Raw genomic sequence first — 18,587 nt, forward strand, 5'->3', positions numbered from 1 at the left:
TGGTGTTTGCTTGGCTGTCTAACCAGATGCCTAACTCACTGGAAACCTCAAGACATTTCTGCGTCATCCTAGACAAAATGAGACTTGATAGAGAAAGAAATGTAATGCAAGATAGTTTGACTTTAGATTGAATAATTTACTGTGTTAACAATCATTATTTTTATGTAGACATTAGGTTTACAGAGTATTGCAGTTTACATCAGCAGAATTGAATTCACAGTCTGAGGATAACAATATCAATCAAATTCCCCTATTCCCCTTGCCACCCTACTTCCTGGATACAGGTGTCTGTGCAGAGGTTGGGACAACCTATAGGTTTCTCCTACGCCTTTCCCCCATTGACTTATGCTGTGCCCTATCTCTGACAGACCAACCTTGTAAAGTCCTCACCTTCTCCTTTGCTTCTGGTCTCCCAGTCTATAGATTTATAGCCCTCCCCCCTCCCCCCCTTAAGGTTAAGGCAGTCGGTTCACAACCAAGTTGTTTGGTGTCCTTGGGTGAGCTCTGAGCAGGCACTGGGGTGAGGAGATCTCTGTGCAAATTCACCTACAGAATTATCTTGGGTAGTTTTTATAATCTTTGAAACAAGAGTGCTACTGGGGGCATATCTTCTCTGTAATTGGGGAAAATGGAGACCAGAGTAGGATGAGGAGGGGAGGCCACCAGAAACCAAACTATGTCATGGATTTTAGATTCCATGTTGCATTTTACAGTTAGTCATCCATGTGCTGGCCAGTACTACACCTTGCCCTTTGGTCTCTTCTGGTTTTTTTTTAATTCCATCCTGAGAAAAATCATACCTCCGTTAAATCTCTGAATCTTACCCTAAGCCATTGAGTCCCCATTCCAACAGGACTTAAAGCGAGATCTTTCCCTAATGGGATTCATCCAGGTGAAAACCAAACACTGACTCAAGTATCTAGTCCTGTATGAAAGAACCCTGTTGTATTATTATCAGTAACCTTTGGGTCAGTATGAGCAGGCTGTGTTTTATTTTGCTGGAGCCTTGTAGTAATCACTCTCTACTGATTAGATGGGGGTGGCAGAAGACTTTTCCTCCAGATCCATCTGCATTTTTCCCATTTTTACTGTTTGCTGTCTTCCTTACTTCCCTTCCCATCTGTTCACCCAGGTGTCCTTTCTCTCTTTTCCCTTTCCTTGTCTCTCATACCAACATTCAGTGTCTGGCCATCAGGTCAAGGAAATGGCCTGGATGAGTCACCTTTGTCATTTTTCAAATGGTCTGCTGCTGAACTGGAACAGAGGTGAGGAGGCTGCTGCAGCTCACAGGGCTCATGTCCTCCATTATTACCTCCTGCAGATTTCTCTGGTTAATGTTTTTGCCTTTTGTGAATGATGTCTACCCTCATAACAACTGGCTTTTACTCTGACTGCTTTGTCTGAGGCAGAAAATGTGGTTGGTATGTAGAATTGGAGGTCAATTCTTAGTTCTCTTCATTTCGTGATTCTCTTTGTTTATGACCTTTCTGCCTCCCCTGAGCTTCATAGTTTCTGGGCCACCTTTGATGCATCTCAGTGTTTTTATAAAAGGCTAGGAAACTAACTTGGATAAGAACAATAACTTCTAGTTACCTCCAGAAAGCCTTTAGAGCCATAGGAGTGGAGAGAATAAAGTGTGTGGGATAGAGTAGAGGGGCTAACACCCCTCTCCCCTAGCAAAAGCCCTTGGATAACCTAACCTATAGCAAGATGACAAGTGCTTCTGGAGAGGTTGGGTATGGGAAGTAGGACCCCAGTGTTGCTCAGTTCTTTCCCTTTTGTCTTAAGAACCATTGTAAAGCAACACCCAAGTTCCATCTATCCTCTTGCCTACTGGCCTACAAATGTGAAATCCGAGTAGGCCAAATGAGGAGGATTGGAAATGGGACAGTGGCTTTTGAGGGTAGAATTAAAAAATAGATATATACATACATATCTTACAAGCAAGAAGCAGACACTGAGAGGGATTTTCTTTACATTTAAAAGTTCAAGGTTGGTAGGGCAACTTGGAGGAGGGAATTGTAAAAAGAAGAATTAAGTACAACCATTTTTCTCTTTAAAAAAATAATAGTAGGGCTGCTAGACCAACTAACCAAAGTTGTTGGTTTTATGCCCTGGAAAAAGCTAGGAAAAAACCAGTTTTCCTTAGCCTTGGGTAGGTATTATAAAGCAGAACTTGGCCTTTTCATTATACCCTAGCAGTCCCAAAGGTTTATTTACACACCCAAATAAAGTCTCAAGCTAGGAGGAAGCAGTATTTTGAGATCTTCCCGTCAGTTCTGGGTGGTAATCCCCATCAGCCAGAGCAGCACCAGGTGCAGTGAAAGCAAAGGGACCGCAAGTGTGGGTGGAGAAATGAGAATCTGTGGTTCATTATTCTCATTGTTACTTGCTTATGGCTTGTGGGGAGCTCTCTGGGGCTGTGGTCCACAGAGTAGCCAGGCTGAGACAGGAAACTCCAGAAACTGCACCTTGGGTTTTATCCTCTTCTCCCCTCATCCTTCTCCCCCCCCCCCCCAGAAAAGGAGGCCAGGCAACCCCCATCTAGACTGGTTGGGCTAGACTAGAAAAAAGTGGTGCAGAGAAGGCGGCTTCCTTTGAGGGGTCTGAGGTGGAGTTGAGATTACTTGTGTTTCCTTCTCACCTCCTGCTAACAGTACAGCAGGTCCTCTGTGCTGTGGGAAGATGAACTTGTTCTCCCTGTGCCTAGCTCTAGGTGGCAATATAACACATGGACAGGGGAGCCAAGGAGCCAGGGGAAAGAATGGCGCTCAGTGAGGGAAGAAAGCCTATAATGAAATGAGGAAGTTGTGAGAAAGAAGCTGCTATCCTCTCTCTGGGCAGCTTTGGTACTAGATAGCAACAGGACCAGAGAGCACTGAGTTTTGGGAGCTATCAGTACTCTGCCAGCGCACTGGAAGTTGCTTCATCCACCTGAATATGACGGGGGTCTGGGATAGTCAGGGAACAGATGCCTGATCCCTGTTTATAGCTGAACACTAGGGAGATTGAAGCCAAAGTCCAAGGTCCCAACTCCATACTTGTTGAAAGTCCTGGATTCTCTTTTCAAAGACTAAGGGGAAAATCTCCCATCGGTTCACTTAACTCCATAACTTGCAGAGTCCTAGAGGACCTTGGGAGTTTGGTGTCTCAGTAAAGGGGTGGGAAGGAAGGGAAAGAGATGAGATCCTCTGAGTAGGTAGCTCAAGAAATACAGCTAAGCTCTGCCTTATTCCATTTATTCTCTCTGTGGGCATGAAATAAAGGGAGGTGGCTAGGGAGTCTTAGCAGTGCTCTGAGAACAGAGAGTCCAGGCAGTGGAAAAGGTAATTTGCCAAGTGGACCTTGAGGGGAGAAATTTGATTTGCAATCTAGTTGCTCTTTCCTGAAGGCAAATGTTGAGGACTCTGGTCAACTTTTGCAAAAATTTCTTCTGAGTTTACCTTGAAGTCAATTAGGAGGAATAGGAAAGGGAGTATCAGTGGCCATAATGTAGGGGCCAGTCTGGTTCATTTGTGACAACTGGATTGCCTTACCAAATCGGGGTCTTCCTGCTTGAGATATATGAGATGGTGTCCTGTGTCTATGGCAAGGCCTAAAACTGGGACTGTCTTCCCCATTTACTGTTTTTCTTTAACTTCTCCTTTCCCTCTCAATCTGCCCTTCTTACCATTGCCTGTCTTCTCTTCCCCCCACCCCCAATAAAAATCACTTAAATACCCCAGTCTATTCACAGATTTTAAAAAATTCACCCCTGTAGTCAAATTAGGGTTTTTTATGTAGGTTCTACACAAAAATAAGGGGCTATTGTACATTAGCCCCTGCTGAAGAGGAGAACCAGAGCAGGCCACGTCTAATCCCAGGACACCAGCAGGGCAAAGGCTGGGTATGGTACCAATTCTGGGAATAAGGGAAAGAAGTATTTGGGTTGAGGAGAAGTAGGTGAGGTGGTGAAATTTTTAGGGATGAAGTTTCAAGCAGCAGAAAGTTTCCTAGCTGAGGTTTGAAGTGACCAAAGGGTTTCCTGCCATTGGAGAGCTTCCTTCTTTCCTCTTCCCCCTTCTAAAGACATTATCCCTGTGGGACGCACCTGGCCAGTATCTTCTGGTTCTCTCCCTGTCAAGATAGGCAGGCTGGTGGGTAAGGGTCCTGAGGTGCTCTGGTCACATGTTCTATCTCCATGTCTCCTGCCTGTGGCCAGAGTAGACAGCCATAGAGGGCCTGTGAGGCCTGGAGGGCCCCTCACTTGAGCAGAGAGATGTCATCAGCAAAGTCATCCTGCTGACGGCGCAGGCAGCGGAGGCAGCGCCACTGGCACACCATGAGGCAGAGTGGAAGCATGAAGAGAGCACAGATGGCAGCCATGACGTAGGCTATGGTCATGAGGGTCGACTCATCTGTCTGTGGAATGTTGTAGCCACAGTCCTCCATGTCTGCGATAACAAAGGGACCTTCCACTGCTGCTGTCCGGAACTCATCGTGCACTGTGGAAGGGTGGAGGAAGGTGGCATGTGAACCGGCACAGGTCTTGTGCCTGAAGGTAGTTTGGGTTAGACATCAAAAAAACTTTCCAAAACTGGGAGACCCTAGAAAATGCAGGCTGTCAAAGCTCCCTTTTTTTGGGAGATTTTTAAAAGATAACCTGTCCTAGGTGAGGAGGAGCATGTTTACAATAAGCCAGACAGAAGGAGTGTTCTGCAAGCCTCAAGAGTCTTCGTTTCTTTTAGGGTCACATAATGCTAGCCACACACCCACACCTCCCAGGGCTAGCTGCACAGTCTTGTTGCCTGGCCTACCTTTCCTAAGTGATGGTGCTCACATTCATCTTTGTAAACTAAGTATCACCAAGTAGTACATTGTCCATCTACTGTGTGTGTTCATCTTTCTAGGACACTGGAATTGTTTCTGGGTGGCCTCTGGTCTCTTGGGCTTTCAGCAGGGGTCACTATGCTTGAGTTGTAGGGTCAAGAAGCTAGATAGGTATTGACAACTCTTGCTCAGTGTGTTTACTTTGAGGGATAGGCAACTCCTCACCAAGTTGGTACAGGCCCAGATAGCCTAACTATCCAACCAGAATAAATACAGACCCTCTGGCTTCCCAAAGCCTATGCTCTCACCGTGGCAGGCACTGACAGCAAAGCCAATTCGTTTGTGGGCTCGGTCAAAGACAACGTAGAAGCCTTCCATGATCACAGCTCCCATGACAGTGCCTGTGGATGACTGTGAAATGGCAAACTTGTAGCAGTCATCTTGAGACGTGGCAACGTCCTCCACTGGCCTTAGGTATTGCTGGGGGTAGATGATCATAGGGTGAGGGACATCTCACTCAAACTTTCACCCTACCTTTTCTCTGGTCCTGAGGTGTACTTACAGATCATCCCAATAATAATAATAATAATTCATTTTGAAATGTGTTTTGCTTTTATCTCATTTCATTCTTATAGCATTCCTGTGAGAAAGGGCATTTGGAATGAGAGAACAGACTCAAAGATTAAATATCCTGCCTGTTTTGAGACCCATTTTTCCAGAGAGGTTAATGCAGTGGTTCTTTTCCATATTTGTTTTGTCCCCATTCAACCATGCCCAGTGTCTGCCTTCTATCCCTCCCAACCCACATTCTTTACCTTCCTTTTCTTGAGTCCCGTTTGGTTGAGGAAGAGACGTACCTGTGGCAGAATGGTGATTCGGAAGGACTGATTAGTGACTTCACCCATTAGGTAGAGTGAGATGACTGGAAAGATGTTCCAGGGGGTAGTGCCAGCTTGCCAGCACACCAGCTGCTCCCCTAGCCAGAAGCCATCTGGGAATTTTTCTGTCTGTCTCAGCGAAGAAGAAATAGAAGTCGGAGGGACTAGTTATAACAAAGTGGCCTCTATTACACCTTCTGCTCATTTTTTGGCACTGCAAAGGCCCCACTTGTTCAGCCCTGATGGAAAACTGGACTGGAGAAGGGAGAAACTGAGTTACATATGGTGGAGAGTAACTAGGTGATGAATTTCCTAGAAATGTCCTAGAATCAGTTGAAAGAAGTAAAGAGGAGACAGGGTGGGATGATGGAACAAGAGCTACCTTCAGCTATTTGAAGACTCGTCATTTGTTTTGCTTGGCTCTGGATGACAGAGTTAGAACCAATGAATAGAAGTTATGGGCATATAGAATTGCATCGGAATGGATTGCCTGGCGGTCTTCAAATAGAGGTTGAGCCGCTACTTGCTGGGGATACCGTAGAAGAGATTCAAGCTTAATATATGATCAGAACTAGATGGCCTCTGAAGGCCATCAGCTGTCCTATAATTCTTGGTATGGGTGGGGGAAGGGCACAACTTGAAGTGAAAGACAGGGCAGATGATAGCTGAGAAAGATGGGGAAAGACCAACGTCCAGAGAGAGCTCAGGTGCTGGTCCCGAGAGCCGCAGCGCTTACGTTGCAGCGTTCTGTACAGATATTGTTCTAATTTGATTTTTTTGTGCCTCCTTTCCCCCGAACTCCCTCCAAGGCCTACACCTGTAGACATGTCCCTTAATTTCACTGACCGAGGAGGCTGTCTTGATGGACTTGACTGCAGCTTCAAACACTTTCTTGGGCAGTCTCAGGTTGGTGGTGCCACTGTCCACAATACTCTTGTCGTAGTTGTACTAGAGAGGAGAAAAGATGTTCATGCAGCCAAATGTCTTTGGGTGCCAGGTGGAGGCAGTGTGCTGGTAAGAACTATACTGGTCACCAGTTAGTCCAAGAGGTCATGGGTGTGGACTGGCACAGCATTCCTTTGTCCTTCAGTTGCCCCAGCTAGAACTCCATCTACTCACTGACCACCAGGATCACCACTTCCCAATAGTGCAGCCCAAAGACCTGTGGACCTTACAATTGGCCTTGCTCCTGTGCTCTAAGGACTACTAGACCTTTCCATGCACCCTATAGCTAAACTTTCCTATATGTGTTGTCTCTTCCAATTAGAATGTGAGCTCTTTTGAGAGCAGAGACTATCTTGCTTTTCTGTTTGTATTTCTAGCATTTAGTATGGTTCTTGGCATATAGTAAGAGCTTAATAAATGCTTTTCCATTCCATTCAAACAGCTCTGAAATCATCATAATCATAGGTCCAAAACAGGATTTGGCTCTATTGCCATAGAGCCAAAATGGTCTAATTCTAACTCACATTTGTATGGTGCTTTTTAATTTTTCAAAATGCTTTTGTAGCTATTATCTTTTTCAACCTTGAAGGGTAGATTGAGTAGGGATTATATTATGTCCATTTGACAGATGAGGATATTGAGACCCAGAGAAGTTAATTGGCTTTCTTAAGTATACATAGCTGAATTAGTGGCAGAGTTGGGACTAGAACGTGGGTTTCTTCCTTCCTAGTGCAAATGTTCTTTCCACTATACCACAAATGTGGTTTTTCTGTGAATACTCTTCCCAGCCTCTGCCCTTACAGATGGAGGTCCTGCTGTCCCTGCTGTGTTATTGATTGAGACACAGCTCCCTTCCCCAGTTCTTCCTGAAGCCTGTGCTTGGCCTATCATCCCACTCCTGCTCCCCAGCACTCAAGATGTGCCTTCTCACTCCCAGTGTTCCTGGTACTCTTACCTCCTTACAGTCCATTTTCAGGTCCTGCCCATTGATCTCCACCCGAACAATGACAACTTCATAGTACCATTCTCGTCGGATAGGTGTATACCACAGACTGCCCACATATAGGGAGTGGTCAATGCCCCCAATGATCTGGAGAGAGATAGGGCCAGGCTTGTGTCATGCCCCAATCTGCTGGGTGTGTATGTTAGGGAACTAGGCACACAGGGCTTTAGGAACCTGGGGGCATGAGTATGTTAGCTATTGGATGTAATGATGTAACAACAACAACAACAACACAGGTTAGATGTCTCTTTGGATGGCAAAGCCCATTAAAGATCATGATTTTTATCCCTTTTCCTGTAGGCATGACTGCCCTTAATTCAGCCCAGACAGGTTGGGAATTTCTCCTTTAAAAATTTTATTCAACAGAGGAGATGCTACATCTTTCCCAGTCACCCATTCCACTTTCATATAACTCTTTTTGTTAGGAAGTTATTTAAATCTTACCCAACTTGCTTTTGTTGCAGTTTGTCTATTGCCTCATTTTGGTGGGGATGGAGAACCATTCACTATTTTCCTGGTGAAGGTATGAAAACCTACCTCTTCTTTGGACTAAGTCATGTTAGTTCCTTTAGCCTTTTCTGATTGTTTTTTTCAATTATTTAATCATTTTTTGTCTCTCATCTGACCCCATTGCAAGTTTCTCATGAATCTTTTTGGAGGTAGAACCCAAGACTTGCCCAGCAAAGGATCTGACCAACATTGAGAAAAATAAAGGGTCACCAGCCCCTGAATTGCCTCTGGCCTAGCCCCGGAGGGAGGAGATGCCAGCTGATATCTGCCCATCTGCCCTGTTAGTGTCTACCCCTGAACCCACTTACCATGCTCCCACCAACTGAGGCCATTGCCTCAGACTGGTTGAGGCTTGGGAAGCCCGTGCCACACAGCTGTAGGGAGAAGAGGTTGGGTACTTGGGTCTGCTTCACCAGAGAGTCAAAGAAGGGCTCCAGGCTGTCATCGGGCTGTTAAGGAGATAAGTAGAGAATGAATCCTGCGGCAGAGTCACTGAGACAAGGAAACAAGGGGAAAGAATCCTGTTTCCATGCCAGAGCAAAAACAGTTACCCTGGGGTGGGGTGGAGAACTTTGGAAGTCCCCTTCAAAGGGTCATCTTGGAGATAGTTAGCCTTGGGGTAGAAAGGTACTTTTAGAAGGTGATGGCAGATTGACTGATGCTGAGGGGCAATGCCTATGCAAACAGAGAGGTGTTGATGAGGTAAGAGCTCTTATGGGATCTTTGATGTAGGGTCATCCTTTCAATCCCCTCATGCATGCCTGACATCTTGCAGATACGTGGAAATCTCACCCATTTTTTTAAACAAAAGCTTAGTATCTTTTGTTTTTACATCATTTTCATTACCAAATGCATTTATCACCCCACCACTCATATGTTCTTCAAAATCTCTGAAGAAAACTCTTTTTAGTGTCTCACTTTCATAACTTCCCTATATTTAATCTCAGATGTTCCTGCTTCAGTTCACGTTCATTCCCACTTGCTATAATTCCTCCCTCAGGCAGTTCCTTTACCCTTCCATCCCCATAAACCTTCCTCTCCAGGCAGTGTTCAGCACCAGCCCTCAGCTTCCTCACCCTGGCAATCTCAGCATAGGCCAGTCCCAGGATGCCTTCCCAGTTAGAGCCATTGATGAAGAACTTGTCAGACTCAGTGATGGCAGCAATGTTGGCACGTACGGTGACATTTGGGCCATGAGGGATGCTTACTAGGTCAGTGCCCAGCTCACCCTCCCACTTGCCTTGGGTATAGGGCACATATACACCCTTCCGTAAGTCTCGATAGGTGCTGGATCTGTGAAGAGAGGATAGGTGTTATAGGTGTATGTGTTTTGGGGATGAGGAAATCACTTTTTTATTTTTATTTTTTATTTATTTATTTTTTATTTATTTTATTTTATTTTATTTTATTTTTAGGCAATTGGGGTTAAGTGACTTGCCTACGGTCACACAGCTAGTAATTGTCAAGTGTTTGGTCTGAGGCCAGATTTGAACTCAGGTCCTCCTGACTTCAGGGCCAGTGCTCTATCCACTGCGACACCTAGCTGCCCCTGGAAGTCACTTTTGATAACACGTACTAGGTGTTAACAGAATCTCTAACTTGGGGTCCACCATAGTAACAAGCATGCCTGCCAATGTCCCATTACCTTTTTAGTGGGAAGCCCGTTCCTATCTGAGTTGGGACTCTGGGCTCTTCCTCCTAGAATCGTCTTCATATCTAGATGTTAATAGAGTGGGCCTAAAGCCATTAGACAACTCATTTTTGTCCTTACAACACAGAGGTTAAGGGTATCATACAATTTTACAAAGGGAAATGGGGCTGGAGCTCCTTCAGCAAATGCCCCATCAGCTCATTTCCCTACATCTTGGGCCAAGGTCCTGTGGGAAACAAGTCTGGGCATTGTGCTTTGTGCCTGGTGCCAGAAGGGCAGCCAGGGGCATCTCTTCCTCTCTCAACTTGGCTGAGCTCCCAGAGAAAAGGACTCATTGACTCCCTTGCTGCATTGGGACCTGGTGGTGCCAACCGGGTGACAAAGAGTGTGCCAGGAAGAAATGGCAGGGAACCCTCAGAGCAGATTACAGAGAGGACTAAGATTTGTGCAAGCTCCAAGATTTCACACAGGTGCATGTAACACACTACTAATATACAGTACCCTACCTGTGTGTAACTACTTTGCCTACTTGAATATTTCCCACCCATTTACTCACATCCATGGGTTCAAATACTTGTGAGATCTTACACTTAACATAATGGCACAACCAGGGCTTGAGCTACTAGGGAGGAGGGTCAGAGAAGGAAATGATTACTTTTCATTGACCGTGACCATGCTTCCCTGTCTGTCAGATGCTTAGGGAGGTGGGAAGAGAGAAAGACTTAGGAGGGGAGTGTGGGGTTCACATATGCTCTGAAGTGCCTGTATGGCCCCAGAAAGAAGATGTTTCAGAAGCATTCTTGTCTCTTCTCCTCTTCCTCTCATTCTGCCTCTTAACTGCATGTATCAGCCCTTTTCTAATCCATACATTCACTAGTGAACCCCATGATTCTCTTTCCACACCTGTGTCAGTGATTTCTTCCAACCATAGTTTTTCTTCCTTCCCATTCTAAGTAGGCTTCTCAGCTCAGTTCATTATCTCTTCCTCTGAGCCCTATTTTGGCCCTTTGTCCTGCAAAACTGCCGACCCCCCATCTAGGTGAGCTCTCTCTGTGTCTGCAAAGGGAGGGCGATTTCTCATGGGGAAGTTAATGGGCATCTCTACTCTGAATTTCCTGACTTTCACCTGGGTTAGGGGCTCATGAAAGGTACTTTTTCTTACTTATTTGAAACAAGCAGTGCAGGTGTTAGGGTTCCCCTGACCCCATGGGAAGGAGACATCATGGGAGTCATTTTAGCCCGTCTGCTGGTGGCTAGTGCGGCTGTGGCAACTGAGAGCTACCAGTGGACTGAGGGATAAGGCACACCCTCGCACGCGCGCGCACACACACACACACACACACCCTCACGCACACATGTACACACACACACACAACGATGACCCTTATTACTTCCTTGTGGACAACAGGGTGACTTTGTGCGAAAGCAACCAGCTATGACTGCTCACTTCTCAGTGAATGAGTACCTCTGTGGCTTTGCTTGCCCTGCTAATCTCTCATCCTCAGCCTCTGTCTCCTTAGAATATGCTCTCTGAGTCTTGCTCCTCACCCTCTGTCACTAGTCCCTGCCCGCCTCTCTTCATTAGAGAATTAAGGGATGTTGGTTCCCCCATCACCGAGAGAGATGGATTTCTAGGATGGGACTGGAGGTGGAGTGGGATGTCCCTCCTCCATTCCCCCCCCCCGCCCCCCCCCGTACTCACAGCTGTCTCCGGTAGTATCGATGTAAGAAAGGGTGAGGGGCAGCTCCTACTGCGAAGTTACTGCTGCCTGTGTCCACTAGGATGTTGAGCTGTAGAAGAAGAGAGAGAGAGAGAGAGAGAGAGAGAGAGAGAGAGAGAGAGAGAGGTTATTAGAGGACAAGAAACTCACGGTGCCCCAGCAATATCTTCCCCTACCTCCCAGTCACATCCTCTTCTTTTTTAATGGATGGCAATGAAGATGTCAGGTCATGCCCAGCAAGAACCTCGAGAGACTTAGGACCCTCTCAGAACGGTCATCAGTAAAGTAAAGGGTAAACAGCAGTAGGTGTCTCAGGAGCCCTCTTGTATTTACTCCCTTTCTCCTCTTCTTGTGCCTATATCTCTTTCAAAGCACAGAATGTAAGAATTGTAAAGGGACCTAAGAGATCATTTGATCCAACCCACTCACACTACTACTTCATTTGACCTCATGGTATCTAATTCTGCCTCTGATTCTGTCTTTATCCACTGAATTTTATTTTTCCTCTTTTTTTTTCTGGTTGTCCCAGGAAGAAGCACACTCAGCAGGCAGCCTGGTCATCTCACCCAGCCCCCCCCCCCCCCCCCCCCCCCCCATAGAGTATAGCTATTTTAGGGACTTCACTGAGCTGGCAAAGCTGTTGAGGTGGGGACTGAAGCTGATCTGCATGAATCGACGTGTGTGTGCATATGTGCCTGGGTTGGTATGTGATTTCCTGGGGTGATACTCATCAGCTTCAAACCCAACAGTGACCCTGACCCCTCTACTTCAGTTGCCAGAGAATCACACAGTAGCTAGCCTCATGAAAATCTGTCATTCTGGGCTCCTCACTCCCTTTGCACAGCTCCTAGCTGGGTAAAGGGGCAGATGCCTTTCCCAGGGGCTTCCCAGAACATAAAGCCCCTTGCAAACTTGAACTCTAATCACAGAATCAGAGAATCTGAGTAGGAAAAAGGTTATCTAGTCTAAACCCCTATCTCAAGAAAAAAGCTTTACAATATAGCTTACAAAAGGTTCTCCAACTTCTGACTTCAAAGACCTCTAGGGAAGGGAAAACTACTCCCTTGAGACATAGTCCGTTCTTTTGGGTAGGTCTGATTGTTAGGGAATTTTCATTTTGATGAACCCTAATTTTGCCATCTCATAAATCCCATCTGTTGGGATTTGTTGGACTCCTTGGGACCAAGCAGAACAAATTTAATCCCCCTTCCATGTGACAGTCTTTCAAATGCTTGAAGACGGCTATCTTGTCCCCACTAAGCCTTCATTCCTCTGTTCCATCCCCACCACTTTCTCCCATCTCTCCTGTCCCCAGTTCTTCTCCATCTTTTTTCTTTGCCTGGTGACCTCTCTTCCTTCTGGAGACTGTTAAGTGTTTGCTGAGAACCTAGTCTGAGCAGGATGCTATGCTGGGTGTTTGGGTGAGCTCGCACACGAAAAGTTACTGCTTCTGGAGAAAATTACAGTCTAGCTGAGAAAAGACAGATCTGTTCCTCTCATGTCTTACATGTCCGTCATCTCCTCTGTCCTCTATTCCTGGTCCCTCTCCCCTACTTCCTCTTCCTCATATCTCCCACAATACCCCCTTTCTATCATCTTCCCTGTCTCTCTGACCCTACTACTATCTCTCCTACTTCTTCCCCTCCATTTTCCTTATTTCTGTCACTTTCCCGCTGTTTCTTCTCCTGAATGCTCTAACTTCCAGCCTCTCTCTCCTATATCGGGGCAGCCACCAGCTCCTGAGTCATTTATAACTTTCAGAGAAAATCAATAGAATCAGGGGAGACTCAGCAGTTTAGATTGCTCTCCCTTGAAGTTAACCAGGTTAATAATTAAAGTGTTTTCTTTCCTCCACAGCATCCCCACACCTCCTGATGAGTGGGATCCCTCTTTAGCATCTTGACTTTTCTAGGCATAGATACCCCTATTCTCTCTTAAACTCTAGCAGGAAAGAACCAACTATGGATACTGAGTGTCCCTGTGACTTGTGGGGAGACTTTCAGTTTTGAAGAAGAGACCTTGGAAGGTCTGCCTCCTGTCCTGCAATATTGGAAATGTGCTGAGCCTGCTCCATGGAAGCAGTCTTGCCCACTTTCTGTTTCGCCTTGTCCTGCCCTTATACATTGTTCTTGCAGGGTGACGTAATGGGGATTCCAGTGGCTTAATCACATGGGAGCACTGTCCCAGTTAAGGGTGTCCAGTCTCCAAATAGAAGTCCTATTCCCTCCTCCAACCCTCACCTCTGTTATATTTATACATGCCCTTTAACTATTACTGGGACCTGGGTAGTACAAAATGTTAGCATATTAGCTCTACTTGTTTTCTCACTGTGTGGGGGAAGGTTGCCTAGGATCCTTTGCTCCATCTCCAGCCTCTTAACACACTCTGTTACCTGAATCCTCTCCCTGCAGGTCTCTTCTGCAAGCTATACCTCCCCAGACAAGCATGGCCCCTAGTCCTGTCCCAGTTCCAGCCCTATTCCCCACTTGACATAAGTTCCGCCTCCTCAGGGTACAGATACAGAGAACAACATTGGCAATCTTCCTAAAGCATTTTGGGCAAACCTCTCTATGAGGTTAGGCTGTAGCTATTGCCTACCTTAAATCAAGTCAGCAGGCACTCATTAAGCACCTACTATGTGTCAGGCACAGTGCTAAGCACTGGAAATGTACAAATGTCTGATTTCTTTGAGTAGGGGAGGTCCCAACCCAGAAAAAGGAGTCAACTTTTTTCCATTTCAGCAACTTCTATAGCAAGGCCCTTGCCCAATCCGTATGCTGTAAATAGAAATTTTAGCCAATGGAACAAATAGCATAAAAAGCTACAAATACACTTTTAAAGACAAATTCAGTTGAGTGGGGGTGGAGAGAAACTCCAGGGAGAGACCTTAAACCTTAGAACATAGGCCTTATGGGAATATGGGAAGTAGACAGAGGTGCAGGGATATTGCCCATCTTCATGGCCTCCTATTTTTTGGGGTGTATTTTATTTAAATGCTTCATTGATACTTTTCATTTTAGGGGGGCATCACAAACTGCTTCTCCCTATTTCCCACCCTCCAAAAAAACCCAACCCTCCCTTGTAAAACCTTAGCATAGTCAGACAAAACAAAGACACACAATGGTCAAATCTGAAAATGTATGTCTCATTTTATATCTCTCGTCCATCACTTCTTTGTCTAGAGGTGGGAAGCATCATTCCTTTAGTCATGGTTGGCCATTGCATTGATCATAGTTCCTAAGTCTTTCAAATGTGCTTTTCTTTATAATTGTATAGTCATTGTATAAATTGTTCTCCTCATTTTGTTACATCAGTTTATATAATTTGTCCCAATTTTCTCTTAATCCATTCCTTTCATTATTTCTTACAGCGTAATAATATTCCATTGCATTTATATGTCAAAATTTGTTCTTCCATTCTCCAGTGGATGGGCATCCCCTTTGTTTCTAAGTTTTTGTTTCTATAATAAAAAGTGCTGTATGGATATATTTGTACATATAAGTCCTTCCCTCTTTTATCTCTTTAGGGTATATACCTACTAGTGGTGTCAGTGGGATAAAGGGTATACTCAACCTAGTGATGTTTTGAGCATAGTTCCAAATTGCTTTTCCAACATGGTTAGATGAATTCACAGTTCCACTAATGTTGCATTAATGTGTCTGTCCTCCCATTTCCTTTCCAATAATTGCCATTTTCTTTTTTTTTTCCAGTCATCTTTGACAAACCAAGGATGTGAAATAGAACTTTAGAATTGTTTTAATTTGCATTTCTTTTATTATTAGTGATTAAGAATACTTTTTTTTCCATATGGTTGTTGATAAGTTTTTCTTTTTCTTTTCTTTTGAGAACTGCCTGTTCATATCTTTAGACCATTTATCTACTAGAGAATGACTCATTATATTTTTGAATGAGTTCTCAATATATCTTGAATTTCAGATTACAGAAAATTGTTGCATAGATTCCCTGACCCCAGTTAATGATTTTCTTTCTAATTTTAGTTGCATTGGTTTTGTTTGTGAAAAAGGTTTTAAATTTTATGTCAAAATTGTACATTTTATCTCCTTTGATCTTTATCCCTTGTTTTGTCAAGAACTCTTTCCTTATCCATATGTTTATAGTTGTGAACAGTATTTCCTTCCTTGTTTCTCTAATTTGTTTATTATTTGACCTTTTATATGTAGGTCATGTATCCATTTGGAACTTATTGTGTGTGTGAAATATGTGCGTTTATTTTATATTCTGCTACTTGGCCAAAGTTATTGTTTCAATTAATTTATAGTTGAATCTCTAGGGTTCTTTAAGTAGACTACTATATTACCTGCAAAAGTGATGATTTTATTTCTTCTTTGTCTATGCTTATTCTTTCATTTTTTCTTGTTTTCTTACTATAGCTAGTATATCTAGGACTATAACAAATATTAGTGGTGATAATGAACATCCTTGCTTTACTCTTGTTCTTATTGGAAAAGACTTCTTTTGTCTCTCTAATACAAATAATATTAGCTGTTGGTGTTAGATAGCTATGATTTGTCATATTAAGGAAAAGTATAATTCTTCCTATGGTTTTTAATATTTTAAGAACAGAAATGGGTATTGTATTTTGTCAAAATCTTTCTGCATTTACTGATATAACCATATGATTTTTATTGTTTTTGTTATTAATATGGTCTATTATATTTGTAGTCTTCCTAATATTGTCTCAACCCTACATTTTTGCTAAGAATTCAACCTAGTCACACTGTGTATTGCTATGGCCTCTTTACTAATATCTTATTCTGTGGTTTCATGTCAATATTTATTAGGGATAATGGTCTATAGTTGTTTTTTTTTCTCTGCTTTGTCTCTCCCAGATTGACACCATATTTATGTCATAGAAGATATTTGGATTACTTCTTTTTTCTAGTCTTTCAAGCAGTTTATGTACTATTGAAATTAATTGTTTTTTGAATGTTTGAAAGAATTCACTTATAAATCCGTCTGGCCCTAGAGTTGTTCGTTTGTTTTTTTAATTTGGGATTTCATTTATGGTTTGTTCAATTTGCTTTTTCTGATATTATGTTAAAATGATCTATTTATTGTTTTGTTAATCTGGGTACTTTATATTTTATAAATGTTTATTGATTTCATTTATGTCATTAGTTTTGTTCACATATATTGCACAAAATAGTTTACAGTGATTTCCTTTGTTTCTTCTTCATTTGTTTTGATTCTCCTTTTTCATTCTTAGTATTAGTAATTTGGTATTCTTCATTCTCTTTTAAAATCAGGCTATCTAATAATTTATTTTATTAGTTTGAAAAGAGCTCCTTGGTTTAACTTATCAATTGATTTTTTTTCTTTTGATTTTGTTAATCTCTTCTTTGGTTTCCAGTTTGTTGTTGCTCTGCTAGTTTTTTTTTTTAATTGCATACCAAATTCATTAATATATTCTTTCTCTTTCTTTTGTTGATGAAAATGTTTAGCAATATAAATTTTCCCTTAAAATTGCTCTGGCTAGATCTCAAAAGTTTTCATATGTTGTTTCATTGTTGTCATTTTCTTTGTTTAAATTACCAATTATTTCTAATTTGTTCTTTGACCCACCAATTCTTTAGAATTAAATTATTTAGTTTCCATTTATGTTTGAGCTCTTTCTTCAAAGGCCTTTTGTTGGCAAAATTTTTATTTTATTGTCAGCAAATGATGTGTTTCACGTCTGTGCTTTTCTGCATTTGTTTAATGCTTAAAATGCTTAAGAACCCTAAGAACATAGTTAATTTTTTAAAGATGTTATGCACAGCTAAGAAATATTCTCTATTTCCATTCAGTAACTAACTACCTTTTGATCTATCATATCTAACTTTTCTGAAATTCTATTCAGATATGAAACTTCTTTCTTGTTTATCTTTTTGTCAAATTGTTTATGTCTGAGAGACATACATTACAATCCCTAACTAGTATACTTTTGTGTGTTTCTTTCTCCCTATAATTCAATGAATTTCTCCTTTAAGTACTTAGAAGCTGTGCTATTCATTATATATTTATTATTCATTGATATTCCTTCCCTTTGACCAGAACTACTCTTAGAAGTTTTGAACCTAGCTAAGTCTCACTTCATGCTTTCTTGTCCCTTTTTACCCCTTCTTTAGATTAAAATAAATATTAAGAATAGTTTTTTAAAGGGAAAAGTTGTAAGATGGCAACCTGATGATATGTAAGTCAAGGGAGGGAAGGCAGGAAGGAGAGAAAACCCAACCTATTTGTGACTATGGTAGAGGGTGGTTGCTGGCTTTATATATATGAGACTGTTACTGACTTTTCTCCTTTTCTTATCTGACAGAAACAAGGTCTTAAGCAGTTTTCCTCTGCCGTTCTACCTGTCCCTAGATGACTTGGGTAGACCCAAGAGTCCCTTTTTGGCTATTGCCTCTAGGTGCCCGGGGACTGCTACTACAAGGTCAGGGGGAGGTCAGGGCCAGCCAACCAACAAACAAGCTCAACATAATCCCAGGGGGCTTCTCAGATGAGACCAGCTCCTGAGTAGGAAGAGCTAACAGGTTCCCATAGGGACAGATATATGCTTGGATGAGAGACAAACTTAGAGCTGGGAAGCTCAGGGTGTCCTTCCTCTCTAAGTCCCACCTATTTTGATTTGAACTCTTAGTCAGCAGATGAGAAATCACTGATAGCTCTGGGACAAAAGGTTGAAGGATAGCTCCAGGACAAATGGACGGGATGACCTCCAGATGTCACATATATGAGCTGTGTTCCTGACAGCCCTGAATCTGACCTGTAGAGAAGAGAGCCTTGCCAGTTCTTAAGTTTTCCAGGGACACTGCAGTCTCCCTTGGCAGCCTCTTCCAGTGTCTGTGAGTCTAACTCCAATTTTGCTTTCTTTTTATTTTGTCCTTAGGAGATATGGATAACAGCTGATTGCCTTCCTTTATATAACCACACTCCAAACCATAGATTTCTTTTAGCACATTCTGAAGCCCTGAGAGGCAGGGAAAGTTAATATTCTTCGGTTTACAGAAGGAGAAATTAACACTCAGGAGAAGATGAACACAAAACCACATTTACACATGTGCCAA

The 18,587-nt window shown here is 43.0% G+C and overlaps 1 protein-coding gene across 2 annotated transcripts in view; it reads right to left on the reverse strand.

The window, feature by feature from the left end:
* Positions 1–115: 115 nt before the first annotated feature.
* Positions 116–18,587, reverse strand: part of BACE1 (beta-secretase 1) — a 33,153-nt gene continuing 14,681 nt past the window's right edge. The window contains exons 2-9 of one of the 2 annotated variants that reach the window (XM_027857494.1): positions 11,499–11,587; positions 9,222–9,438; positions 8,454–8,594; positions 7,588–7,722; positions 6,534–6,635; positions 5,667–5,816; positions 5,118–5,289; positions 116–4,484 (exon numbers count right to left, since the gene is read on the reverse strand). In XM_027857494.1, coding sequence (XP_027713295.1) covers positions 4,243–4,484; positions 5,118–5,289; positions 5,667–5,816; positions 6,534–6,635; positions 7,588–7,722; positions 8,454–8,594; positions 9,222–9,438; positions 11,499–11,587 — 1,248 coding nt within the window. In that variant the 3' untranslated portion in view covers positions 116–4,242. The remainder of the gene's footprint in view (positions 4,485–5,117; positions 5,290–5,666; positions 5,817–6,533; positions 6,636–7,587; positions 7,723–8,453; positions 8,595–9,221; positions 9,439–11,498; positions 11,588–18,587) is intronic. The other variant, XM_027857495.1, reaches the window with a different exon arrangement.

The sequence above is a fragment of the Vombatus ursinus genome, unplaced genomic scaffold (genome assembly GCF_900497805.2).
Source record: "Vombatus ursinus unplaced genomic scaffold, bare-nosed wombat genome assembly UNPS02012156.1, whole genome shotgun sequence".
Classification (NCBI taxonomy): Eukaryota; Metazoa; Chordata; class Mammalia; order Diprotodontia; family Vombatidae; genus Vombatus; species Vombatus ursinus.